This window comes from Podarcis cretensis (assembly GCF_951804945.1).
Source record: "Podarcis cretensis genome assembly, chromosome: 2".
NCBI lineage: Eukaryota > Metazoa > Chordata > Lepidosauria > Squamata > Lacertidae > Podarcis > Podarcis cretensis.
In genome coordinates this window covers 40,913,314-40,940,749 of record NC_137171.1, presented here as the reverse complement: position 1 = coordinate 40,940,749, position 27,436 = coordinate 40,913,314, and the positions used below count along the sequence as shown (strand labels likewise).

At 44.1% G+C, this 27,436-nt stretch overlaps 1 protein-coding gene across 10 annotated transcripts in view; it reads right to left on the bottom strand.

Annotated features, from left to right (window-relative positions):
- The window catches only part of ARHGAP44 (Rho GTPase activating protein 44), an 89,983-nt gene that overhangs the window by 10,939 nt on the left and 51,608 nt on the right, over positions 1 to 27,436 (bottom strand). For 5 of the 10 annotated variants that reach the window (XM_079965953.1, XM_079965954.1, XM_079965951.1 and 2 more), the window contains exons 2-18: positions 26,750 to 26,789; positions 23,649 to 23,753; positions 23,265 to 23,341; positions 22,378 to 22,489; positions 20,739 to 20,815; positions 15,859 to 15,976; positions 15,297 to 15,365; positions 15,073 to 15,154; positions 13,464 to 13,591; positions 13,143 to 13,254; positions 12,239 to 12,320; positions 10,455 to 10,535; positions 7,912 to 8,025; positions 6,821 to 6,912; positions 5,795 to 5,975; positions 2,626 to 2,643; positions 1,417 to 1,638 (exon numbers count right to left, since the gene is read on the bottom strand). In XM_079965953.1, coding sequence (XP_079822079.1) covers positions 1,417 to 1,638; positions 2,626 to 2,643; positions 5,795 to 5,975; positions 6,821 to 6,912; positions 7,912 to 8,025; positions 10,455 to 10,535; positions 12,239 to 12,320; positions 13,143 to 13,254; positions 13,464 to 13,591; positions 15,073 to 15,154; positions 15,297 to 15,365; positions 15,859 to 15,976; positions 20,739 to 20,815; positions 22,378 to 22,489; positions 23,265 to 23,341; positions 23,649 to 23,753; positions 26,750 to 26,789 — 1,710 coding nt within the window. Of the gene's footprint in view, positions 1 to 1,416; positions 1,639 to 2,625; positions 2,644 to 5,794; positions 5,976 to 6,820; positions 6,913 to 7,911; positions 8,026 to 10,454; positions 10,536 to 12,238; positions 12,321 to 13,142; positions 13,255 to 13,463; positions 13,592 to 15,072; positions 15,155 to 15,296; positions 15,366 to 15,858; positions 15,977 to 20,738; positions 20,816 to 22,377; positions 22,490 to 23,264; positions 23,342 to 23,648; positions 23,754 to 26,749; positions 26,790 to 27,436 lie in introns of those variants that run through there. The other 5 variants (XM_079965952.1, XM_079965948.1, XM_079965949.1 and 2 more) reach the window with 4 other exon arrangements.

The following is a 27,436-nucleotide window of genomic DNA, read 5'->3' as shown; positions in this document are numbered from 1 at the left end:
CATGGCAGAGAAAACAGCGGGACAGTGTACCGAGATGCAATGCCAGGCAAGCATCAAGGTTTGCCGTGTAACTGCTGGACTCCTTCCAAAGTGTGAGGTATGCAATTGCAGGTGAGAGAGACCCCAGGGGAGTCAAGGAAGCATGGAATGAGTTCTAATGAAGTTGCATGTCCTTCTATCAAGGGCTTGACTTTGCCCCCATCCTTCTTTCTTGGCCTCTTTCCCTGGCTAATATGAGCTCACAAACAGAGAAGTGCCATCCAAACTGGTGCTTGGTAATTTACAGGAAAGGAACAAGCCTGGAAAAACTGAAGTTGAGAAAGAACCAGGAATGTCATAGAAAGTCAAAAGAAAAGACTACAAAATCCTGAATCCTGCAGGACAATACTGGAGCCCACAGGCTGCAGAAGTAGCAAGGGTGGGACTAAATTTCTCTTCTTGCCAGTATAAACACAGAATATCTATTTTTTTTTTAATATCAGGGATCTCAATTCAGATTTACCCCACATTTCCTCCTGTTTTGTGAGAATATGTGCAACAGAAAGGTGAGAGTGCCTGCCTTTGTGGATGGTTTTGCCAGCTTCTTATTCCCATGCATGTCTCACTCCCTCCCCTGCTTTTAGTGGGTATGTTGACAGGCAACGCATTAAATGTCTAATTCCATGCTTGCTTTCAGCAGGGAGCACATCTATGGCAGAAGCACAGACCAGAAACATATGCATGATACCCCCTATGGATAACCCCCTACTCTCTGCACATATGAATGTGGCAAACATGATCAGTCATTTCCAGCTTGCCACAGAGCTGACCCTTATGAATGAATCCACAGCACAAAATAACACAAGTCTTGCATTAGGTCTGAAAATCCAGGACTAAAAATGACAACATGGCAGCTGGATGAAGCTGGGCCCTAAAAACTATCGGCAGAACCAGACCTTTGCCTTAGCTGAGGACAGCTCACCATGGGAAGTCTAGGTGGGTATCAATAAAATACCGGGTCAGAATAAGCCTCTCTGTGCTGCTGGTGCCGAATTCCAACAGGAGGAGGTGGCAAAATAGGAGGGTCTGCCCAGTCTCGGTAGCGCAAAATCAGGAAAAGAATGTTGTTCTATGTTACTATTCTTGGTGCCTGTCTCCCTGCTTGTCTAAAATCTTTGGAGCAGACAGGTCTGTTTGTTTTTTTAAATTGCTTACATTCAGCTGGGCCACAGGAAAGTATTATTTTGTGCCTCAATTCTCTGTCATTCGAAAACACACACACACACACACACACACACACACACACACTTGCAAAGTGAAAGCGGAAGGGTAACTAAAGAGGGCCCATGCAGGTGTGGGAGTGGCAGACATGTCCACAGAGACTTCCAGGACCACAGAACACAGTGGCAGCTGCTTGCGCTGCCCTCCAGCACTTACCTTGCTCTCTCAGCCCCTGGCGGGAAACCGAAGCTAGTTGGAGTAGGGGAGGGAGTAGCTGAAATGTCAAGAGATTGCTCAGGAATTGGTGACTGAGGAGTAGCAGCAAGATCGGAAGGCGGAGCGGGGGGCTGCATGGCAGGAGGGGTGGAGGATGCCTTACGAACTATGGAGGTGCCTCTGCGAGCCACCCATGAGGTGTCCATCACCCGGACGCCCATGCTATGGGGGGGAACACAGAGATAGTCCCTTACCAACTCGGAAGCAATCATTGAGAGCATTAAACACACACATTTACATTGCAGGGGGAAGGAGGGAAGCCATCTAGGTGCATCCAAGGTCTGAAAGGATCCACGTACAGTCAATGGGAGCAAATAACTTAAATGTAGACTCTAGAGAGGGGTTTCTGGCACGGCCGTGAGGGTCATTTGGGTCAAAGGCTGCTCTGCTGGGACACCTAGTGGCCACTTGCAATCATCATGGCAGCCACAAAACCTTCCAAGGTTGGTAAAGTTTTGCATCTAAGGGAGGTTCTCCCAGGCATCAACAAGAACAGGAAGCCTCAGGGCCTTTCCAAAGAGCCACAGCTCTGAACAGAATACATCTGGGGGGGGGAGCACCTGGAATCTTAAAAAAGTGTGCAGCCAGGACACCTGTGATTAATTTCCCAAGAGGAAAATGATGCCCTTTGGATTGGGGATGATAAAAAACTGCGGAAAAACAACATCCTGCAGGAAAGGGGGAAGGGCCATAGGTCAATGACAGAGCACATGCGCCCAGGGTCCATCGCTACCACCTTGGGGAAAAGGGCTAGGAAAAACTTCTGTCTATCAAGACCATGGTTTCCCAAACTTGGGTCTTCCAGTGTTTTTGGACTACAGTTCCCATCATTCCTGACCACTGGCCCTGCTCGCTAGGGATGATGGGACTTGTAATCCAAGTTTGGGAAACTCTGATCTAGACCTTGGAAAGCCGCTGTCCACCAAAGCAGACTCTGTAATAAGGCAGCTTCAAATTTTGACGGGGCACTCAAAAGACAGGCTCCCGTCTCAGTGCTCTCGGGGAGAAGCGGGCTTCTGCTCTGCCTTGCCCCGACACTAACGGGGGCAAGAGTGAGCTTCTGCTGGCAAGACCGTGGGTGCTCTGAATTGACTGGGTCTTGACACTGAAGGTAGGAATGGTTCAAGAGCTACCCAGAGGATACCATACCTTTGGATTTTCCTAAGGCTGCATGGACAGAAACATACAGGTATTAGTGTAACAGAAACTAAGGCCAAATGCTTCTCCTGCTGCGTCAATCTGGCAGGCCTTTGGGAAAGGGGCTGGGAAGTCCAAGGCCGCAGCTTGCAAAAAGCAGGGGGATCGGGGCGATTTGGCTGCAGAGAAGCATATTGCTAAGTGGTGAAGCAGGACATTCAGTGAAAGGCAGAATTTGAGGAAATGGAAGGTTTTTGTGAAAGCAATGCCAGTTGTTTTGCAGTTGTGTGTGTGCAGGTGTGTGTGTGTGTGTAGAATGCAGGAGAGGGAGAGCTGGCTAGAGGTGAACCTAATAGGGGATTACAATAATCTTTGCATGGTTCTTCTTCTGGGATCCAGAAGAATTTGCTTTGCAAATTAGACCTAACAATATTTGATGTCCGCACTGAGCACTGTAAGACTCCACAACATACAGAAAGCTCCTCAAGAGTGGGATTACAATGTTTCCAAAACTAATCTGAGCCAGTATCTAGCCTCTATCTGGGATCTTTTCCAGGTTGTGCCTTCCTGTCAGAGCTCTTTCATGGCATAAGGAAAATAACCTATGACTTCTCTTGCACTGCACAGCTCCAGGTACTTGCCACAACCTTCTACAGAAAGCTAAATTTCCTTCGCATGCAAAAATAAAAACCAATGTTGAGATTTCTCACTGAGGCCTTTCCTAGACCTTGGGATCACTATAACATTGACACAGGTAAAGCATACTAAAACTAAGCCTGAGAACAGTTCCAAGTCCAACCCTCAAGAGACTTTTTAAACACAAAAGATCTGACAATGCAGTTTCCATCAGGCAAGGGCGTTCCTTACTATTCAAGCTTTATGCATATGGATGGCAAACTCAGTAGGGCATTCATGGCCGTTCTGAAGAGTTCAAAACAAGTCACAGGAGAGAAAAGGTCCAAATTGAGAATGTCTTTGTAAATCCAAGAAAAGAAAAACAATCACTAAATTAACTGAGGAATTGCAAGTAGGAAGTTTTAAATGGCATATGTTTATTATAGGAATGTGAGCTTTAAACTGATTAGGCAGGAATGCATAAGGTGTACTGCATACCAATATTAAGCTCTCCAATCACTGATTAAGACCCCCCCAAAAAAAATAATAATAATTGGGGGAGGTGATACAAGCAGGGACTGCAGGCCTAGGAACTTTTGGATGACTTTCCACCATGCAGGCTACACTTCATTCCCTGCCCTGCAATAAAATTCATGCTATTTATTTATTTCATACAATTTATATACCACTTGGTTCTAAAAAATATCAAAGCCGTTTACAAAACTCATGCCACCCCCCTCTTCCCTGAGCCTGCTTTGACAAATAGAAACTTACAAGAAGGTAGCAGATAGTGCATGACTTGCCACATGAAGTTTTTACTTAAATAATGGATGTGACTAACTTGGGTCCATTAATTTCAGTGGGTCTACTCTGAGATGGACACAGCTGAATACAACCCAATGTGTCTTTTAAAACCAATGGACCATTAATCCATGGTCCATTACCTAGTTCATTTTTGAGAGATGTTTTGTTTCCCTTTCCTATCAATATACAGTGGTGCCTTGCAAGACAAAAAGAATCCGTTCCGCGAGTCTCTTCATCTAGCGGTTTTTTCGTCTTGCGAAGCAAGCCCATTGACGGCTTAGCAGATTAGCGCTATTAGCGGTTTAGCGGCTTTTAGCGGCTTATCGGCTTAGCGGATAAGCGGCTTAGTGGCTTAGAAAAAGGGGGGGAGGAAAAAAACCCTGCAGGAACTCGCAATACATTTTTGTCTTGCAAAGCAAGCCCATAGGAAATTCGTTTTGCGAAGCACCTCCAAAACGGAAAACTCTTTCGTCTAGCGAGTTTTCCGTCTTGCGAGGCATTCGTCTTGCGGCGCACCACGGTATCTCTTCCATATTTAAAAGAAAGATGAAACATTGTCCTTTCTTCTAACAATGAATGACAGCTTTTTAATTTCAAGACCTCACTAAATGAACAACCACTCTTCCCTCTCCTCCTCCAGAATGGTAAAGCTACCTCCATCAGTGTTTTACAGTATACATTTAATACTATTAGCTCACACCTAGAGGATGCAGGAGATGTTAGCGAGAACCTGTAGACCCATGACCAGATGCACATAGCCTGAGCAGGACAGGCTCTAACGTATGAAAGGTGGAAAGCGTCTCCTCCCTCACTCCATTCTCACCTCTAGTCCCTGGCTACCAAGAGCTATCAATGCCCTGGATTCCAGATCTGCAGCTCTTCAGGTCTACAGATGGCAGAGAAAGGAGCAGCACTGTAACTACTGCATGTGCTCAGGCCAACTGAGCAGGCAGAGTGCTGCTCCCCTGTGCTAACCTTACCACAGCAAGGAAAAACTGCTAAGAAATATGCATGCGAAGCTAGAGTCAACAGGACCCAATAGGCATCTCAGTAGCTCAGCATCTTTCTTCACCCATGGCTGTATTGCTCCCTCTCCTGATCTCAGCACAGATGTCTCCTTTAATGGGCAGCAGAAGCAAACGGTGCTATGGTGGTATGTTGTCAATCGTGGAAGACAAGTCTCCCCCCCCCTTTTTTTTTTTCTCTCCGCCAAAGTAGTTCTGGATGGCAAAAACTACAAATGTCTCAGCATGCTGATCAGGCAATCATGTGACCTATTATTTAGGCTCTTAGAAAATGACGGCAAACACCCATCAACCAACTGATAACATGTTTTGAAACGTTCACTGCATCACTAGGAAATCTGTGTAGGACAAATTTCACTCTGGAAGTTATCAGGACCAGTTTTAGTACAGTGAGGTAGATATCTGCTTCCCGTCCCGGGGAACACCTATGTTGCTTGTTGAGTCAATGCGCAGAGCCATACATCTAGCTTGGACCAGGCACATACCAGGTGAATAGGCAGACAGGCCAGGTGCAACAGCCCTGCTTCCCTTTAAAGAGGCCATGGGCCAGGTGCCTGCAGATGGTGTGGCGTCAGGAGCGGGGTGGGATGTTAGTGGCAAGGCAGTGAAGTGTGTTTGCACGCCTAGAAAACATGGGCACTACTTCTACGGAGCAGCAGCGACTCCAGGCCAGCACAGCCCCTTCCCAGCTCCCCTCCCCTTACTCCTCCTGCAGCAAAATAAAAAGCACCCCCTACCCATCCTTCTTGTAGAACTCCAGCATCATGTTGTCTGTGGCCACGCTAAGCGGTCGCCGGGCCTGGTCAGGATGCTTGCGGTCGGCGTGGTCCATATCAGGCGATGGCATGGAATTGTAATTTGCGTTGTGGTTCACATGCACAGGGCTGCCATAGTTCCCAGACAAGTTGAACTCAATATCTAGTTAGGAGAGAGCAAAATGGCCAAGTAGTGCTTGTGGCTCCCACTTGAAGCCAGAGGGAGGACAGAGAGAGGCTTGGCAAGGATAAGTATAAATCAAATATACACCCCCCCCCGAGGCAGATGTTCCTGGTCATATACACACCTCTTGGTAGTTCTGCTGCCCTCATAGGTTTTGGTGGTGGCAGCCAAGAAAAGGACAATTCTCTGTGGCAGCCCCCTAAGTTGTGGAGTTCTCTCCCCACAGAGGTGCATCTGGACCCTTCACTATACAACTTTCAGCAGATGCAGAAGATGCACCTGTTCACCTGGCCTTTTGAAACAGGAGACATGTGTTTTCGCCCACCCTATTCCTGTGGCGGTAATTTGTTTGAATGGTTTTAAACTGGATTTTAAATTATTGTGACCCGACCTGACACCTGCTCATGAAAGGTGAGCAACAATAACAACAACGATGATGTACTCGTCATCATGAACACTTTTAATGTGGTTGGGGAACCTAGCAGCCCCATATAGGATTTTCTAGGTAACAACTGTTCTCAATAGTACCATGCAAAGCATAAACAGGGAAACCAAGCCCATGGAAAGATACTTGTCTGGAACAGCAAATGATCAGAAGCACAGACCTTTGGTTTAGGAGGCACAGGATGAGACCTCTAGGACCCCTAGCCAAGACTATGGAGAATGTGAGCCATCAGGGAAAGGAACAGCAAGAACCACAAATGGTGCCTACGGGAGGCGATCTATCCAAAAAGGATAAAATCTGTGGCCTGGCTGTCACCAGTTCTGCCCTGCCCACTTTGCCTTAGGCCAGTTGGGCTCTAGCAAACAAAAGACAGTCCTACCTCCTGGAAAGAACCAATCTGCATGCTGGATGAGGGGCTCAATAATTGCAACAATCTGCAGGGAGACGGTCGCCATCATCTCGGTGATGTTTCTGAAACAAAAAGGTGGGAGAGAGAAATGGACAGGTAAGGAGGGCAGTAAGACAGGTCCTTCCGAAGGGCAAAACAAAATGACAACTTCACAGGGTTGGAAGGGACTAGAGCTGGCATTCCCAAACTTGGCCCTCCAGCTGTTTTGGGACTTCATTTTCCATCATCCCTGACCACTGGTCCTATTAGCTAGGGATGATGGGAGTTGTAGTCCCAAAACATCTGGAGGGCTGAGTTTGGGGGTGCCTGGACTAGAGGACAAAGTCCAGCTCCTGGCTCTAAGGCAACATGTCTCCTGCAGATTCTTCTGTTTCCTCCCAAATCCAGTTGCAAGGGGCTGGTCTCAGGAACCTGCCAAGGTCGGTCAGCTACGAAAGGTAGGATGCTGCTCCGGATACTTTACCAGACATTTTCAGAGGAATTGGGACAGATTGCTTTCTATATTCTACATTTGTTCACCGGATGCCCAATAGCACTAGAAGTGATGATTTGCATTGTGGTGATGTGTTTGTTAAACAAACTATCGGACTTGTATACATTAATGGTGGCAATGGGTGTGATCTATCCCATGCTGATGCTCAGCAACTACCCATTCTCTTCAACTGTGTTTGCGTTTCTGAAATGCAAATAATTGAAAAATACAGAGAAGAGTTCTAAGGATACATTCCTATGCACGCTGACACAGGTGTAAGCTCTACTGAACACACTGGGACATCCTTGTGAGCAAGCATGCACAGGATTGTGCTGCGAGGGTGATTCCTCCACTCAGCAATCTGCCTATCCTTTTCTCATACCTTACTGCAACTCACATTTTGCCCTCACTTCATCCCTGCTCTTCACCCTGAGAGAGACATCCAGATGTTGCAAATGGATCAAAGCATGAAAATTGAACAAGAGGCTTACAAAATGAAGGTAAGAAAACCCAGCCCCAGGACCAGTATGTTCTTAGTTATATTATCTAGCATTTCAGAACTGCAGTGTTCTAGATGTCAGCCGCTTACCCTTCTGTCTGAGGCCAGAGAAGATTAGGCCCCAGCACAATCGCTATGTTGCTTGGGGTCATTTTGTTTGCATCCTGGTACTCTGTTAAGTGTGCAAGGAATTTGATCAGGTACCTGCAATGGAAGGCAACAGAGTTAAAATGGAGTGGTGGGTGTACATTCAGCAGCTACTGACTGGGTCATTAGACTATTGCTAACCAACAGACATGCACTAGTGGATACTTTCCCAGGGGTTCATACGAATAAATGGGCAAGTGCCATTATTTGCATTTTACACGTACCAACCACCAGGGGGAGAAGCTCACATTGACTAGTATACATGTACTAGTATAATGTACAAATTACTGGGTATCAGGCCAGCAATGTAGGATGCCTCAAGCATCACTGTATATAAGCCAAGGAGAATGCACTGCTTGCCACAGTAGTGACCACTTTCTCTCGATGGTTTATTGGTGACAGCTGCGGCTGCAGTCCTCCTCTAGCCCTTCTATGCAGGGCACATCTAACTTCCAGCAAGAAATATACTGACTTTGCCACTAAGGAATCAAGACCTCTTGGTGCCCCTCCTGTAGTCCGTAAGAGGAGAAAAATAGTATTGCAACACCGCCTGTAGATCTCTACCTCTGAATTTCAAGAGGGGCAGGAGCAATTTACCCTGCCACCCAACAAGTATCTTGGTGTTGCTGCCTGATATCCTCAAGCACCAGATGTGACTTACCGTATTTTTTGCTCTTTAAGACTCACTTTTTCCCTCCTAAAAAGTAAGGGGAAATGTGTGTGCGTCTTATGGAGCGAGTGCAGGCTGTGCAGCTATTACTGAAGCCAGAACAGCAAGAGGGATTGCTGCTTTCACTGCGCAGCGATCCCTCTTGCTGTTCTGGCTCCTGAGATTCAGAATATTTTTTTTCTTGTTTTCCTCCTCCAAAAACTAGGTGCGTCTTGTGGTCTGGTGCGTCTTATAGAGCTACAAATACGGTATATTAGCCCTAGCATCAGTGTACTTGTAGGCAATACCTTGATGTGGGAGCTACCCCTGAAGTTGGCCTGGAAGCTGCAGCTGGTGGCATGACATTGGGACAGACAACCACTATCGTATTATGCCGCAGCTGTAAAACTGCTACTGGCCTTAAGTTCAAGGTGCTGATAATGGCGTACCCTGTACACAGGTTGGGACCAGGAAACCTAAAAGACCTTCTCACCCTTTATATACCCAATCAATCACTTCTCTCTGCAGGAGAATGCCTCTTGCAGATACTATCTCATCTGGAGGCCTGTTCTACACAGTATAGGAATCAGGCCTTTACCATGGTGCTGCCTACCTTTTGGAAGTACATAGCAGACAGGCACCGTTGCTATTGTCTTTTTGGTGCCAATTTCCCCCAAGCCTTTTAAAGGGGATATTTTTTTAAAAAAATAATCCTGGTCCATATCTGTATTAAATTTGAAGTTGTTTTTATGAATTAAATGGTTCCACATAAGTTTTTATTATGGATGCTTTTGTATTGTTGAATTTATTTGAGAAATGTCATAGGAAGCAATTCCTAAATGGAAAGGAATAAATGATAAATAAAAATATTGCATGTATCTGCTCCTGTATAATCATTCCAGCAAAGCAGCATGCCAGATCTCCCTCCTGTCTCTTAGGGAGGATCCTTGTGAAACTGGTTTGGATGTTGAGGTAGGAAGCATCCCTTGCTACTTAGAAGGCAGTGAGCTGGAGGCAAAGTTTTTCTCGAGGTGCATTGCAAAGAGTCAGCAGTGCCAAGCACTCTTGTGTCTCACTGACACAACTCTGTTTAATTGCAATGCCTCCTGGTGGAATTAACGTGGCAGCTTTAGACACAGCAAGCTTCCAAAGCCATTACAAGCTTCCCCCAAGGCTCCCCAACACCCAAGTATAGGCAAAACATCTTGCTGGCAGTGGGTGAGAACTAGCAAGTCCTTTACTGTGGTGCAGACAAGATCAAGTTTCAGGCCAGCCTGGCTCTTGAAATGAGAAGTGCTGGTCTCTTTTTGCAAGGCAGGCAATGTGAGAGAAGAGAACACCTGGCACAAAATATGGGATAGGTGCTTGGAGCAATGGTTACCCATCCACATATATATCTCTTCTCTTGTGTGCTGGGACTGAAGCTGCATCAGAAACTTTCCAGGCCAGGAAATGCAAAATATCATCAACATTAATCAACCTTCACCCCACCCACCCACCATTATTTTAAAGGTACAGTGGCACCTTGGTTCTCGAACGTAAAACCAAGGCACAGCTTCTGATTGGCTGCACAAGCTTCCTGCAGTCAAGCCGAAGCAGCATCGGATGTTCGGCTGCCAAAAATTGTTCGCAAACTGGAAAACTTACTTTCAGGTTTGTGGCATTTGGGAGCCAAAACGTATGAGTGCCAAGACGTTCGAGAACCAAGGTATGACTGTATAGCCTTTTGGGTGGACCTTTTGGCCGCATAGCAATTGCAAACTGTAAAACTGACATCAGCAAGAGACAGACAGTGAAGAAGAAGTGAAGGTATATGCTTTGGCTTGCGTACACCTGCCTTAGATTGTTGTAGCTGGGCTTGGGCAACTTCTCAAGGGCATTCCACAGGGCCTGCAGCCTCTTGTCTTGGTCCTGTATGCTGTGAAGCAAGAATGAGATGTCTGGGATTAATTCAGCAGTGGGACGATGGATAAAACATGTGGGGATTTTATATCTCTGCACCTTCAGCCTCTCTTTCCTAAGCTTGCCTGAGCTGAGGCAGCGGCATAGAGACAAGTTGTGAACAGACGAGGCACCGAGGGAGCTGCCCCCTTGCCCTCCATTAATTTCGCACTTGAAACCTGTCACACTACAGACAGGACAGGACAGTCACTGCTGGGAAAGCTGCCAATGCGCTTCACATTTCACCTCTCTGGGAATGTGACTTCTGCTCCTTGTCATGTACTGGAAGCAACAGTTGCGGTGGGGCCTACTTGCACAATCACTTATCCTGAAGTGACAAGCCCCAGATCGCACTTCAGCATCAGATTTATGTAAATGTTTAAAGCAGACCTTTGAAAAGTGTAGCCACTTTAAATGCCTGGTAACATCAGGGACAGTCTTGGCTCACTTTTCTTACGTCAGGCGATGAGGGCTGGGATAACATCTTCATTCCCAATCTTATTAGGGAAGCTTTAGGCCAGACTATAGCTGTGGCAAATTTTGAGAAAATCCCCTTCCTTGCAGAAGAGATGTCATTTCTCAGTCCCAAGAGGGGACAAGCTGAGGCAATTCATTTGAAGCAAAACCAATTAAAGAAATTGTAATTCATTTGAATCTGCTGGAGTACTTGGGACACAACAACAAGCTCTTAAGAATTGGGCCCTGGATCCAAAGGAAATTAGTTAAATTTGAGTTCTGCTGAAACACTAATTGATTGATCACATTGTGACTTAGGTGCAACTAATGTTTTCTGGTCTTGGTGTGAGAAGCAGAGGAATTCCTTGGAAAACTAAGGTGGGCAACCTTAGACATACAGCTTTGACATATGTCAGAGAATAGTCTCCTTTCTATGCATAGCAGACATCTGTTGCTTTGGGACTCATTCACATTTCACCAATGGGCCCTGAATTTGAATATATCTGCATATTGAACGAAGTCCTGTGTGAGGGTGTGGCCCTGAAAAGTGACTAATAAATAAGTGAGAGAAACAAATAAATGATAAGGCAGAGGCTCGTGGAGAAATAATTAGAATATGTTCAATTTTGGGGTGGGTGGGTGGGTGGGGATTGGAATTTCCCAAAATAAATTACACCAAATGGGTTTGATCTGTCCCATGAAGTTCCTGGTTCTGCATGGCAAATATTGTGGGCTCCCAGAATTTGGAATTCCCTCCGTAGAGAAGCTAGACTGGCTCTCTCCTTGCTGTCCTTCTGCCAGCAGATGAAGACTTTCTTGTTTCAACAGGCTTTTTGGGAACTGACGGCTTTTAATTAAAGGGCTCGTGCCGGGCTGTTTTTATTGGTAAGTTTTAAAAGAGATTCTATATATGTTCATAGTTGTAATTCTATCCATGTTTGATTATACTTTAATGACTGGTTTTTCTGTGTTTTGAGCAGTTCTTATCTCTAAGCCACCTTGAGTCCTGTCAGGGAAAAAGGTATAAACAAACAATAACTTTGAGAGAAGCTGATAAGGTACAAGTTTCAGCCTGATCGTCTGCATGTTTACTTGGAAGCAATTTTCACTGAATTCAATAGGACTTATTCTGAAGGAAGCGTCCAGAATTTCAACCTTGTTTGATATTCTATTTTTATACCAGAAGGTGAAGAAGCAGGGCTCAAGCAATGGTGAACAACTCACTTTGAGGCTTGGATCCATTCTTCATAGAGTTCAAATGTCATGAGCGGTTCTGGCAATTCCCGAAGATAGGACTTCAGTGCCCCTGTGCAAGAGACATAGAAACACAGAACATGTATTACCAAAGCAGAAAGCCTCATCCTAATTTGGAGGGAATTTTCCCCCTCATTGAACTTTCTTTGGTTTGGGGCAACAGCTGAAGGCGACAAACCAGCTCTTAACTGACTGGAGCAAAAATAATGTACTGCCTAATGCTGAGATCAATATTTCCCTTTCTGGACACAAGAACTAATATAGATGACCATCTGACAACATGGTAGAGTTTCCAACCACTTGGTTGGAATTAAAGTATTAAAGTAAATGTGGCAGGTTTTTTGCTACTCATCCCAACATATGATGAAGTACGGTGTGTACGTATGCTCTTAAAATAAATAGCAAGGCTTCTCCACATGGCTAGATGACTCTCTGTATCCATTTTAGTGTAGGGGAGGTAGACTGCCTTGAGCTGTAGGAGTTTCACAACTACAGCTGTGTTTTAAAGGTGGGGGAGGGGAGCAAAATTTTCTCTGCTTTTCAGATTTTATTCCAAATGCTATTTCTGTATTTGAAAAGAGTTTAAAAACTGCAGTAATTATACACCTATAGCTTTAAATATAATATAGATTTAAAACTATTAATGTTAGTTTTGGTGTGTTTGAGGATTTGTCTGGTGTGTATATGTTTGTGTGTGACTTATTGACTCAAGTTACAATTCTGCCTTTGGTTTGATAAGGATGCTTAGTGGGTTGTGTGTATAATTGATTAATTGTCTATGTTTGCCACTGAAAGCAACCTTCTTGCATTTGTTCAAGCTAATAGTATTCACTACAACACCAGTCTGGTATGCCAAGACAAGAGCAGCTCTTACCTGCAATGGCATGTGGGTCAGCTGAGTACTCCTGAACATCCACAACACAGCAGTCAAGAGCTGCCTTAAGCTTCTTTAGTTTAGAGGCTGAAGGGGCCACCCGGAATAAGCCCTGCAAACACAAGATGTGAAATAAAAGTGTGTGTGGTTGTGGGGCGGGGGGGGGGGGGGAAATGATAATGACATGTCTGTCCAGCTTGCAAATCCCAAGGAAGGTAGTGTGGGCAACACAGCATTGGGGCTAGGGATGGGAATATGGAGGGGTGATGGTAAGCACTCCCAGGCCTTAGCATGAAGGGGCATCAGTTGCCTGATACAGACCTCCTCCTGCATGCCACACTCCAGGAGCATAGTGACACACGCCTCGATGGGGAAAGCAATCTCCCGGCCACTGACAGCTAGGTGCTCCTCCAGGGGCTTCCCAAAGGAGGGCTTTTCAATCCAGGCTTCTGTGGAAGGCAGTCCAAATAAGAAGCAATCATGATATACCCACAACTCACCCTCTCAGTGACATGCAGTAGCTGGACTTCTACACACTCCTGGCTTATTTGCAGAGCTGTCCCTAATGCCATGTGTCTCGAGACCAGAAGATTACCCTCTGTGCACATGTCTAAAGTCATTTTCAGGCCTCATCACCTTAACAGTGCCTTAAGAGGCAACTAGGGTACAGTGTGACGCGGGTGGCGCTGTGGGTTAAACCACAGAGCCTAGGACTTGCCGATCAGAAGGTCGGCAGTTCGAATCCCCGCGACGGGGTGAGCTCCCATTGCTCGGTCCCTGCTCCTGCCAACCTAGCAGTTAGAAAGCACGTCAAAGGGCAAGTAGATAAATAGGTACCACTCCAGTAGGAAGGTAAACAGTGTTTCTGTGCGCTGCTCTGGTTCGCCAGAAGCGGCTTATGCTGGCCACATGACCTGGAAGCTGTACGCCGGCTCCCTTGGCAAATAAAGTGAGATGAGCACCGCAACCCCAGAGTCGGTCATGACTGGACCTAATGGTCAGGGGTCCCTTTACCCTTTACCTAGGGTACAGCGTGGACTTTCAGTTAACTTCGCTACATGGGATTGTGCTCAACTCCTTCTGGCCCCTTGCCTGATTAAAGGGAGGAACCCGCAGAACCATGGGGGTACGTCAACACAGTTGAGAACCTAGACTTCCACTTTCCTCAGGGCTACTGCAATGTGGTCTACATGGGGCTGCCTTTGAAGATGGGGTGGAACCCACAGCTAGTGCAGAAGGCAGACACCAGAGCACTGAGGGGTATATCCAGCTGGTAAAAATCTAATACTGATTCTACACAGGCTGCACTGACTGCAAAGAAGCTACTGGGCACAATTCACAGTTTTGATGTTTACAAAAAACCTAAATGACTTAGGCCCCTCCTCTGCAGTCATAGCCAACCTATGAAACATCTTCCAGGAGATTAGGTCAGTTTAAAGTATTGGCTAAGGTTTCAAATATATTTTGGTATAATATCCTTGGATCTCACTGGGGAAGCGTGGTTCGCAAACTTAACAAAACACACCCAGAAAAGAGCCTTAATCCGGATAACATCCTATAGCGCTAACCTTGTTGATTCCTCATAGTTTTTGTGAGTTCAAGAGCAGGCCCAAATGAGTCCTTACATTTTGATTAGAGTAAGGTGCTGGCAACAATTCTAGGAATGATATATATGGCGGTATTCTTATTTTTAGTATTCTGGCTGGCTGCAATCCACAGACCTACTTCATTTTGTGACTACTAAGCTGTCACACTGTCTCATCTACCACAAAGGCAACCGTTAGCAGGCTGGGGGCTCTGGATTGATGGGTAGAATCACCTTGACTTTTGATGCTTGGTATGGTAGTCACGTTGCCTCAGCGAGCAGCACTGAAGTCTCTCATGTAATATGTGACAAATGGTAATGTAAGAGACACTGCATCACACTTACCCTGCTGTGCTTTGATCTGAGGCAACACATTCTGCAAAAGTGCTAATGACTTCCTGTGGTACTCTGCTTGCACTTCTATTAACTGGGAGAAAGATGAAACAAGAGGTAGCTGATAAGAAAACTCATGCCCTGGAAAGCATTATGGTTTTCCAAAGGGAGATGGGGAAGGAGAGGTGCACGAGTGCCCCTCCCCCCAATGAAAAGCCAAATTTTCTGCTACTTACAGTCTGAAAATAGTTTGCATAGTCTATCTCTTTGGCCACAAAGTTGTACATGTCAGCTGAGAGCTGATCCTGCGGGAAGTACAGAAACGACAAGAGTTACACGGATGCAAAATGGCCAAGTCAAACTCACTGCAACAGCTGTAGTGCTGCAATATGCATTTCCTTTCCAGAAATTCAGATGAAATCTAAAACCACACCTATAGTAAGAATGTTAAGTGGATCACAAGTCACACATTGATCTACCTCTTGCCCAAAGTTCTATTCATCAAACTAGGGCAAATGGCTGAAAATTGTAGTTTTAAATACTCTCCTCCCCAAGCGATAGTACTTGCTACTGCACCAACAATACTAGGCTTCAATGGGCTAAGAACAGTGGCTTTGGAGCCATCTCCTGAGCCACATTCCAGATGGCACAAATGATGCTTCACCAGGAATAGAAAGACAGAGAGAGATAAAGAAAGAAATGATAGAGATGATAGATAGATAGATAGATAGATAGATAGATAGATAGATGATAGATAGATAGATAGATAGATAGATAGATAGATAGATAGATAGATACCCTGCAAATCTCCACTCTGTTTGCTGCCTCCTCCATCTCTTCCCTGAGAGCATCCGCTTTGGCACCCGAAGGCTGCAAGTTGCTTGACAAACCTGAAGATTTGGCTGATTGCTGCCACCTGCCGGAGAAAGAAGTTAAATGACATTAGCAACAGATGAGGAGGACTCCTACTTGTAGGTGGGGCAGAACTTTTAGCAAGGGCAGTCACCAGTACAAGAGCCTGAAGGCACACTATCAGCTTGAAGGCACACAACCTTTCAATCCCGCCCTTTCCTCAGGTTGTCTTTAGACTCTCCCTCAATCACCATTTGTAAATTCACATATATATCTACTAAACAACTGCTTCTCTTATCAGAAGAAGCAACAATAACAAACCCTTGGAAAGAATGACCTGGGAAACTCCAAAATGCAAGCAGTACTCAAGGGATGCAATAATCTAAGGAGTAATTTGCCCTTAAGATGGAAACCTCCTAAACCCAATGAACACCATGAGGGAGCCTAAAAATCTGCTACTTGCATCCTTATCTTTACTGCCTATGATGGAACTTAATAGGATACTGCTTTGTTGAAGAAGATAACATTTTAAAAAGCATGCAGTAAAGTCCTGTGCTGAGTAGAGACAGAGATGTTCCACTGATTGACCTCACTGGCCAGCTCAGAATGGAGCTGCCTCTGTCACACTAAGCCTGCCTCTGATCTGAGGACGATCAGGATGCCAGTTTATGACAGCTGCCTAGTGGGCCATTCATACAGCAATGAAGCCACTGGAGCGGTTCCAACTCCCCACTTTCTTCTAACCAAAATGTTACGTCCCAAGCTGTCTTATTCTCTAAATCACAGCCTGCCTAAATAAGAGGGTGTTTTTTATTGTTTTTTTTTAAAGCAGGTGTTAAAAACAGTACAATAAAAGTGCCTGCCCAAGATTTAAAAGTTATCCTCTCACGTTACCCTGACAGCTCAGGCAAAGCTGGTCCCCTGAAGCAACTTCCGTGCCACAAGAACTGGGCCTAAATAATTGTGCAGCTATTTCAATCCGTTCTAATTCTAATTATATATAATATACATAATTACATTTTCTGTTTTGCAATTTAAAGTACTCATTTTTACATCCTTAAGATGTCAATGACTTCCCTTCTTCTCTTTCCACGGTTCATTTTGCATATCACAACCCCCCCCCCCATATTTTACAAAAAACTATACCATTCAGTATTCCATTATTACATCCATCAAAACTTATTCACACTGTTGAATTTATCTTAATGCTGCCAGCATTTTTAGCTGTACAGTTATTTCCCATATATTCAATAAATGTTTTCCAATCTTCTCTAAACGCATGTTCTTCTTGCACATATTCGGTCAACTTAAGTTGCCATTCTTCTTTGTTTGGGACCTCGCTCGTTTTCCATTTTTGTGCTAACAAAACATGGGCCGCAGTAGTGGCATACATAAACAACCTTTTTTGACACCAGGTGTGCAGCTATTTCTAAACATAGATTTGGCCTGATGAAAAACTTAGGGCCCATCCTTGAAAGCCATGAATGAACATAAGTAGAGCCTGCTAGATCAGGCCACGGGCCCGTCTAGTTCTGCATCATGTTCTCACAGTTGCTGTGGAAAACCAGCAAACAGAGCATGAGCACAAGAGCGCTCTCCCCTCTTGCGGTTTCCAGAAGCATTGCTACCTCCAACTGTGGCAGAAGAATGCAGCCATCATGGCTGGTAGCCATCAGTAGGTTTCCCAGGTGAACTGGCAGACATCCCAAAATCCATGACATGGACGAGCAGCCTGTATTCAGCAGCAGCACATTCTGTCTCATGTAGGATTAAGACAGATATATGTGGCCAGCAGTGGGAAGATGTCCTCCACTTGAGATCAGGGAGGATTTTTTTTTTTAATCCTCAGTTAACTCAATACTTCTAGTCAGAGTAACCAGCTGTTTATAACCAGTTTCAAATAAGAAGATTATTCCCAAAGATCAGCAAACCTAATTTGAAGGGAAAACAGAAGTGCCGTCTGGCTCCTCTCAAATCACTCCCCCTCCCACCTTTGAGGGCCAGGCGCTGTCAGTTCTTGCAGTGCTGAAATGCTAACACAGACGTTATGTGTTTAAGGGTGGACCACATCCATAATCTTAGTGGAATTAAAGTGAAAGGGTGAGTGCCATCCATATCAGGCTCTCCCAACTTTGGGAGAACACAAACCTCTCAGAAGCCATTTTCCTTTACGGCACAGAGAAAATAGTCACCTGTCACTATGGAACCTAGAACACCGCCTCTCCCTCCCTCTGACTTTCACATGTGTAAATTCATCCCTTCTAATCTTGTTCCCTTTTGCTGCAACACCCAAGAGGCTTCATCCCATGATCACACTATGACATAGGACCAGCTGGAAGTTCTTTTGCTGACTGCAGCAGCATCGCACTATCTCGTGGGCAAAAGGCAGGGTGCTCCCCTGGTTTCCTGCCTATTTGTCTGAGAAGACCAAGAATCTTTTTGTATCTTAAAGTTGAGCTTATTTACTGAAACATGAGCTTCTCTTTGGTGTAGTGGTTAAGAGTGGTTAAGGTGGACTCGCAATCTGGGGAACTGGGTTCGTGTCTCCGCTCCTCCACATGCAGTTGCTGGGTGACCTTGGGCCAGTCACACTTCTCTGAAGTCTCTCAGCCCCACTCACCTCACAGAGTGTTTGTTGTGAGGGAGGAAGGGAAAGGAGATTGTTGGCCACTTTGAGACTCCTCAGTGTAGTGATAAAGTGGGATATCACATCCAAACTACTCTTCTTCTTCTTCTTCTTCTTCTTCTTCTTCTTCTTCTTTGGCAGATGTGTGAAGAAGTATATGTTCTTTTGGCGATGGGAGGAACAGAGCCAGTGTGGTGTAGAGTGGTTAGACTAGGACCTGGAGACCAGGGTTTCCAATTCCCTACTCATGAGATCATCTTAGGCCAGTCACAGTCTCTCAGCCTTACCTGTCTCACAGGGTTGTTTTGAGGATAAAACAGGGAGGAGGAGGTGGCGGATCATATAAACCAACTGCAGCTTCTTGAAGAGGTAGGACATAAATGTAATAATCAAAACAAGCCTGGTGGTGGCTGTGGTGAGATTTTTTTTCACTTCACGGAAATACCAGTCCAATTGTCTGCAGACCTTATGATTTCTCCAGTTTTGTGGCAACATATCAATGGCACCTCCAGGGAATGAGATCAGCTTGCGCAAGGCAAAAAATAGCTTGCTTTCGAGGAGCACCGGGAAGGAAATAAACACAATTTACATTTTTTCCAGACATGATCAGAAATACCAGCTTGCTATTTAGGCTGGCTTGGGGGCATAGTGATAGTGACAGGATTTGGCTTTCAGATTATCTGTTTGCCCCAGTGAGGGAGAGTCTCAGCCACCTGCTTCACAGCTGAAGAGGCAGGAAAGAGAGCTCTTCCTTGGGCATGATCAGAGGCACAGTATACCAGCTAATAAGACATGTTGTGGTAATCCCTTCTCTCTTTCACCAACAGCAGAGTCAAAGTAAATGCAGACTCCTCACTGAATGACACTGACAGAAATTTAATACTAGACCATTGTAGGAGATTGTAAATCCTCCTGCGCAGCCTTCTCTTTTGGATCCTCTGACAGAAAAAGATCTGGAGGCATGGGAATTCTGTAGGACATTTTAGCTGGATCTGACAGACTGAGGAGTACACAGGATCAAACAACTGGGAGAATTTCCAAAGCCCTCACTGACTCCATCTATGTGTGTGGAAAGAGCTGAAAGTATCTCAGACTGCTCTCGTCCCATCTTCCACGGAGCCTTCTTTTACCAAAGGGGAAACAGAAACATGGCTTCTTCATGTAGAAGAGGAGGAGGAGTTTGGATTTGATATCCCGCCTTTCACTCCCCTTAAGGAGTCTCAAAGCAGCCAACAATCTCCTTTCCCTTCCTCCCCCACAACAAACACTCTGTGAGATGAGTGAGGCTGAGAGACTTCAGAGAAGTGTGACTGGCCCAAGATCCCCCAGCAGCTGTTTGTGGAGGAGCGGGGAAGCGAACCCGGTTCACCAGATTACGAGTCCACCGCTCTTAACCACTACACCACGCTGGTGTAGTGTTGCTGTTGAGCATAACCCATTGCAGGCAAGACTGAGGGCAGTGCAAGAAACCTGATGGACAAATAGCACAAGACACAAGATATGTCATTCTAGCAGTAAATCCATCAGGGACAGATTTGTAAAATTCTGTTTTCACTGGTAGTTCAAAGGCTAACTAGCAGCTTCCCCTGTATGAGCCTATTCAATCCCTTCTCTATGTGACCCTTCCAAAAGAAGTTCAGAGGGTGGAAACAAGAAAATGGGCCTTTCTGGAGGTAGCCCCCATTTGTGGAATGCTCTTCCCAAGTAAATTTGCCAGGCATCAACGTCTGCCATATTTTCAGTGCCAGGCAGATGTTCTTATTCTCCCAGGTGTTTGGGCATTAATTTGTGCTCTGATAATGGTGCCCGTTTTTATTTTATCTTGGTGTTTGTCTTGTTGCTGGGTGGGAAATAGTATTTTGATGATTTTGTAATTGATTGCTGGCGGATGAATTTTTTAGTGCTTATTTAAACAATTCCTTTGAAACATATTGCATTTTTATGGTTTAAAGTTGCTTCAAGACACCTTCATTCATAGAAAGCAACACATAAATTGAATGAACAAAACTAGTGCATTTATCTGTGATTTGCTGCTCAACCCACTGGAACTTGATATGGCTTTTTATTATTGTTATGTACATTAAACGATAGTATTTATAATTTTTTTTAAAAAATGCATGAATTTTTAACATGAAGAAACATGAAGCAAGGGACATGGTACTTTAAGGATGGGCAGACAAAAAGCTAACATGCCTCTTACCTTGTCCTTGACGAATCCATGTCCAGAACTAATTTCGCTAAGTGTTTCCTCTGTTTTTGGATATTGGGGATTTCTACCTAAAAACAAATGATAGTAACATGGGTATTTTCTGCAGAGAACTGCAATAAACATTCCTGTAACTGAATCCAAGCAAGGTCAAAGTGAATTCTCAGGATTTTACATCTGATTCAGAGTCAAGAGTCAACACCAGCAGCTGGGGGCATATACCACTGATAGACAGTTCCCAGATGACAAGAAGCCACATACTGCCCCCAGAACAACTTGCCGTCAATGCTCTCTGACTGGTGTTAAAAGCAGAAAATTGGAAAAGAAACAGGCAGCAGTGCTTGGCAGCTATCTCAATCTAGATCTGAAAAATACTTTTAGCCCATCCCCTTTAAAGAAATATGACAGGAGGAAAGAAAAAAACGAAGGTGATGACTGTGGTGTCCCTATCCTAATTAGCCAGTGGTGCATGTATCTATTCTCCCCTCAGCTCCAAAATCCCTGATTTGAAAGTAGACCCACAAGAACAAGGAGCACCTCTGGAATACACTCAACCTCTCATTAAAAAATAGTCTAGCTTCATTTCTGCAAAGTGAGTATTTCCTTGTTTGGTCTTGTGCGTGTGAACTTGTAACAGCAAAACAAGAACACACACCCTCCTCTGACAATATAGGGAGCAGCAAAAGACAAACAGAAAGGCTAACCACATGGAGCAACTTAAAGTGGCTATCATGTTTTGGTGTAAAATACCAGGATTCAAAGGCCACGCTGTGAGGAGAAAGTTCACAATGCTTTTTTAAAAGAAATCCCTTCAGTTAATTTAAAGTAGGCTGGGATGCATTTACCTAGAGAGGGCAGCATTCAAAATCTGACATGATTTTTAAATATTCCTTGCAACACACACATATTTTAAAACCTGGAGAAAATTTTGTTCTTGGCTCCCAGAGTTGCCTCTCTTTTACTCTCACCTTACTTCCTGGCCCTGCATAATCCTGTTTCTGCTTCACAACCCCTCCCAGCCTTGCTGCTTAATAACCCATAGCTTGAGTTTTTTTCACAGAGCCAAACTCAAGTCTTTCTACCTGCCCATGAGCTTTACTAGCTGCTCAGTCTTTTCACCTAACGGGAACTTGTTGAGCTGGCACTGTCCTGCTCCCTGACTGCACCCAACTTCCAATGGGCCAAATACCAGAAGTTCTTCAATGCAGATGTGGTTCTTATCCTTCTTGAATCTTCTTCAGAATTGCCCCCCTTGCTTCAGAGGCCCTTCTTGTTAGAGCAGAGGTAAGGGAACTTGCTGGGCTTGAACTCCCATAATCCCTGATCACTGGCCATGCTGGCAGGGGCTGAAGGGAGTTAAAAGTTCCTGTCTGATGTGCCACAAGTCCCCCGTACTTTAGAGGTCATATCACTTATACCAGGCATAGGCAAGCTCTGGCCCTCCAGATGTTTGTGACTACAATTCCCATCATCCCTGACCACTGGTCCTGTTAGCTAGGGATCATGGGAATTGTAGTCCCAAACATCTGGAGGACCGGAGTTTGCCTATGCCTGACTTATACCAACACATCAGAACAACCCCAAACAGTGCTCATTGCAGCTATTAACTGCCACCGCTTGTGTTTTTTCTCACCTCAGCCAATACAAAGAGAGGCTCAATCACATCCCGCTCAACTTCCAGCTCAAAGTGGATGAGCTCTTGAGAAAGCTTGTCCTCTGCTTCCCCACATAACTTCAGCATCTTCCTGCAGGGCATGAAAACAGACAATCGCACTGAAGTGGTACGGCAAGCAACAGAGATGGAAAGGCGAACAAGAGAGACAGACAGAGAGAGGTACAGAGATGGTCATGGGCCTGAGACAGATGATGTGTGGCAGACAGAGGATCTGAAGCACTAATCATGCAGGCTTTGTAAGGCAGCAGGCCAAGAGGCTTCTATATCATCTGAGGCACAAAATGGTTCTGTGTCATTCCACTAACATGCTTTGGTTTATTTGTAATAAAACAGGCTGGTGTGAAACGACAACTTATTGCTGCATCCTGCGAAGGTGCCATGGCAGAGGCAACACCTAGTATCTTTCTATTGTCTTTTGTATTGATTTATGCTATAAACCGCCTTGCTATTTTACGTGAAAGGGTATCTCTAAATGTTTAAAGCACATGTAATAAGACTGAGGAGACCCAACCTGAATAAGGTTGGTTGGAAAAGGGGGTGGTAATTGAAAAGTAGCAAAAAGCTATTCAAATTGGTTCAGGCAAAAGGATTTTTCATTACAACGCTAGACTTGCGATCCTTTTATTTTTAATGCATTTTACAGTTCTTGTTTGTGAGCTGCCTTAAATGTTTTATAAAGGAAAGGGCAGGGTATAAATATTTTAAATAAATCCACCAACATGTTTCCTACTGAAGTGGCCTTTCAGCTGAGGAACATTTTTGTGACTGGAACAGATTAAAAAAGAGAGAGAGAGAGAGTGGTATCTTGCCCAATAGGTGGGTATTTTGAATGGGAAGAATCTTACCCAAGCAGGGAGTCGTCCCCTAGAATAGCAGAACCTTCCATCAAGCATTGGGCTAGCGATGTCAAAGGCAATTTCTTCTGCAACAAAAGCAACTGCTGTATGAATTTAGGGTTTGTTTTTAAATCCATCACATCACAGTTTGAGCCCACTTCATTCCCAGAAAATGATACTATTTCCAAACAATATTATTTGTTTATTAAAAAAACCCCATGAACCCCTGTTTTACTAACTCTTGCGCTCACATACAATTTACACACAGGAGGGGAGGAAAGCTAGCTGTGCTGTCTTCTCAGCTTGATTCCCTCCCTCCTGCCTCTTCTCCATGTGAAACACGTAGAGACATGAACCCAGCTCTGTTGTCTGGTGGGTGCTGGAATCTCTCACCGAGCGCTTATCAGAATCCGATCCCTGCTGACCCTGAAGACACGCTGTCAGTTTCTTGTGTGTGCTGTGGGAGACCTGCTTCACCAACTCCAAACGCTTCTCCACCTGGGGAGGAACACAACAAGAAGGCATCACATCAGAGGTGCTCGCCAACAACTCTCAGCTATCTGGACATAGAGAGAGAACCAATTCAGTTCACATAGGCCCTGCCCTCTGGGTCCCCTTAAAGTGTCCACTTGCATACTCCATTCATCAGCAGCCAATTTTAACACGCTGGACAATTAAGGAACAAATGACACAATAAATAGTTGATTAACATTATCAGACTTCAGAATTTATTTACTTCCTGGCTCTTTTCTTAGCCACCCAACAACTATCATTTTCAGGGCAAAGTACACAAGTATTTAAAGTGAATTAAGATAATGCAATTCAAAAAGAATACATTCAATAGACAACACCAAGATAACCATCCTTGTAAACACAGGGCAAAAAGCTAAAAGATTATACCAAGCAGCAGGTACTACAGACCTTAAAAGCCTCCAGAAAGTAAAACAGGCACATTAAAAGACCACATAACAGAGGGTTTAATAAAATCTGTGAGACTGAAAAGCTAGTTGCCTGATGCCACAAGGCAGGCATTCTCTAAATGTGAGGTCATTGCTGAGGAGGACCTGTTTCCTGTTGCTACTACACAATATTCCAACTAGCAGGAAAACCTGGTGAAGAGCCCACATTGATGACCACAGGGCACGTTTAGGTGCATATGGGAAGAGATGGTTATTCAGTCTCTGTGGCCCCAAGTCATGAAAGAACTCAAATGTCAAAGTGAGCACTCTGAATCAGGCTCCGAAATGAAGTTACAAAGAAGGGTACTCTGAGTTGGATAGGATTTCACTAGAGTTTAAATTAAAAAGTTACAAGTAACATAAAATAAAAACCAGGCCCATAAGCTGTGATAGCAGAGATGCCAGGCAATCTGGAAACTATATCCCAGGCAAAAGGATCTCCAAGAAATATAGTTTTCCAAAATGCTCAAGGGGCACTTTTGAGTGTCTGAGTATTCTAGAAAACTATACTTCCCAGTCTTCCTTGATTACTTGAGCATCCTCAGAAATGCAGGAAATGGCACTCAAGATGCCAGCGAAATCTGAACTTTGGCATCCTCAGTCACTTCCTATGTTACTTCAGCATTCAGGAATGATGCACTTAGTACAATGTTTGGTTTGTACCATGTTTGGTTTACCAAGCCCAAACACCACTCTCTAGCTATGGAAGTGCATTAGTAATCCAAAAATAAGTGTGTTTACCCATTCTAATCCCATTAATTTACAGGCAAACCACTGCGGTTAAAAGTTCAAGAGGGGAGAAACAACTGTTTTAGCGCTGATTTTAATTTAATATCCTGAAACAAAAGCTGGAACTTAAGTAGAATAAAATGTTGTGATTCCTATTTTAGGAATGAATGGAGATATGGTGGATAAGTAACTGTGTCTGTACTAAGAAAGGAAGCAACATAATGAGATGCTAAAAGGACAACTGCAAAATAAAGGCTTGGAATTATGGAGGCAACCCAAAAGTGAATGTTCAAATGAAGAATGTAGCTAGCTACCTGAAGCCACTGTTGAAATACCTCCTGTAAGTGACTGGCTTCCAGAGACTAGTCAGTTTTGGAAAATGGCATAATTATCTGGCTGATCTCATAAGGGGAGATGCCATATCTTCTGAAAATAGGCACGGACAGCTCATCCGGCATGCACTCTAGCAAAAATGGTAGTGGGACCCCTTTAGTTCTCCCAGGATTGATATGGGGGCCTGGAAAGAGAAGATGTCAGAGGCTGCTACTGAGACTTTAAAAATAAAAAAATAAACTGGCAGATGCTCACGTCCAGGAACTGGAAGCTGGCTCTTCGGTTCTCACTTGCTGACTGGAGACATTGCATACAGCTCAACAGTCCAAGTCAAAGATACTAAATAAAAATGCAGAATCCCTTTGAAATGTGAAAGGTATTAGGTTTTCACGTTTAGGTTCTCAAGTTTCACATTTCAAAGAGATTCTGCATTTTTATTTAGTAACTTAGACTTGGGATTGTTGAGCTGTATGCAATGTCTCCAGTGATCAATTGCAAGCCAACTTTTAGCATAAAATATCCTTGACTTCAGTGAAAAGTTAAATTCAGAAGTTGCCCCAAACTTTCCTTATTAAAAATGAAGAGTCACTAGAGACTACCTGCCCTATAAAAAGTCATTGACCACCTGTTTGAAAGATAGCCACAAAAGGCAACTGTTGTTGTTTTTTTTTGGGGGGGGGGAAGGTTAGTTTTTATTTTATTAAAGATTTTCTTGTTTTACAAAAGTGTTTGCAATGTCTCTCTCGTATTCCCCCCCCCCATGTAACATTTTTACAAATCAGTTTCATTTGTTGAGACTTTGGGAAGAAAAGGGGGAAAGAGGTGGAGGGGGGAAAAGATGGGTGGGGGTGGGGTTGGGCGACGGTGTTACTATTTTACTTACTATATGTAGGGTTTAGTGTCAGCGTTCCTTGTGTAGGTTCTTTGCTGTTCACTCTAAAACGCCCACCCACCCCACTCACACACAAAAACAAAGTTCAACACAGCCAATCACAAATGAACAACCACACCCTAGGCCAACCCCAACCTCTCTCACCACCAAAGGAACACAAGTGAACAAAAGGCAACTGTTCTGCTGACGAGGCACATATTATATTTATCCTCTCTACATATATATGCTACTATAGAATTCTGAAAGAGATCAAACACCCCCCATTCATGCTACTTTCTGAGTCAATATGGAGGTGCAGCAGCTTGAGGCTTCTCTGAAACTGGATCTACTTGGTCCTTGGTGTAAGCAAGAGAAATTTTTTGACCTTCAGAGGCTGCCAGTGAGACTGCATTCCACAATCCTCCAACGTTCATTGTGGAGACTTGATGGATAGATTTCTCATACATCCAATTTTGTTATACATGCTGATTTCATTTCCTATTAGAGGATAGCCCCTGCAAAGTTTAGTTTTGTATTTTGCGCATGGAGTAGTGTACAATATCAAATGATTGCAGAAGATGTCAGAAAGATAAACACTGTACCTGCAAGAGATCTTCATTTAGGACTTCTGTTTTTTCAGCCCTAAAGAGAGAGAGAAAAGAATGAAAATGTAATTCAAGACAGAGAAACCTTTGTGTGGGGGGGTGAGTTTTATCTTTGAGCTGGTTGTCTGTTTATTAATGGTTTCATTAATGTTCTTATTTGATGGGGTGTGGTTTTAAAAAAATGTATTCTACTTCGTCATAAATGGAATTGTATTTTTTATCTGTTATTGTGTAAGCTGCCTTGAGTGAATTTTTTTTTTTAATAAATATTTATTAACAGTTTTATTTTGATTACAATACCAATAAAGAATACAATATAACACATCTTCTAACATAGTTTCCTTAACTTCTTTGGACTCCCTCACATCTCCCGCTCCTGCGTTCCTGTCTATATAATTTTTATCCAGCAAATTTATCCCCTTCTTTCTATTCTTATTATCTAATTTTCCAATGTTATATCTCTAATTTTAGATATCCTTTATTCAAATCTTAAAAAATTAAATATAACCTGAAACTTCCAAAAATTTATCTTTCCTTGAATTTAACTTATCTTCATAATTCACTTCATCTAGCTTAATGGTGCCTAGTTGTTTGTACTCTAGCATCCTTCTTAACATTCATACAATTTACAATATTTTTGTAAGTAAGTCTTAAATTTCTTCCAGTCTTCTTCCACCGTCTCTT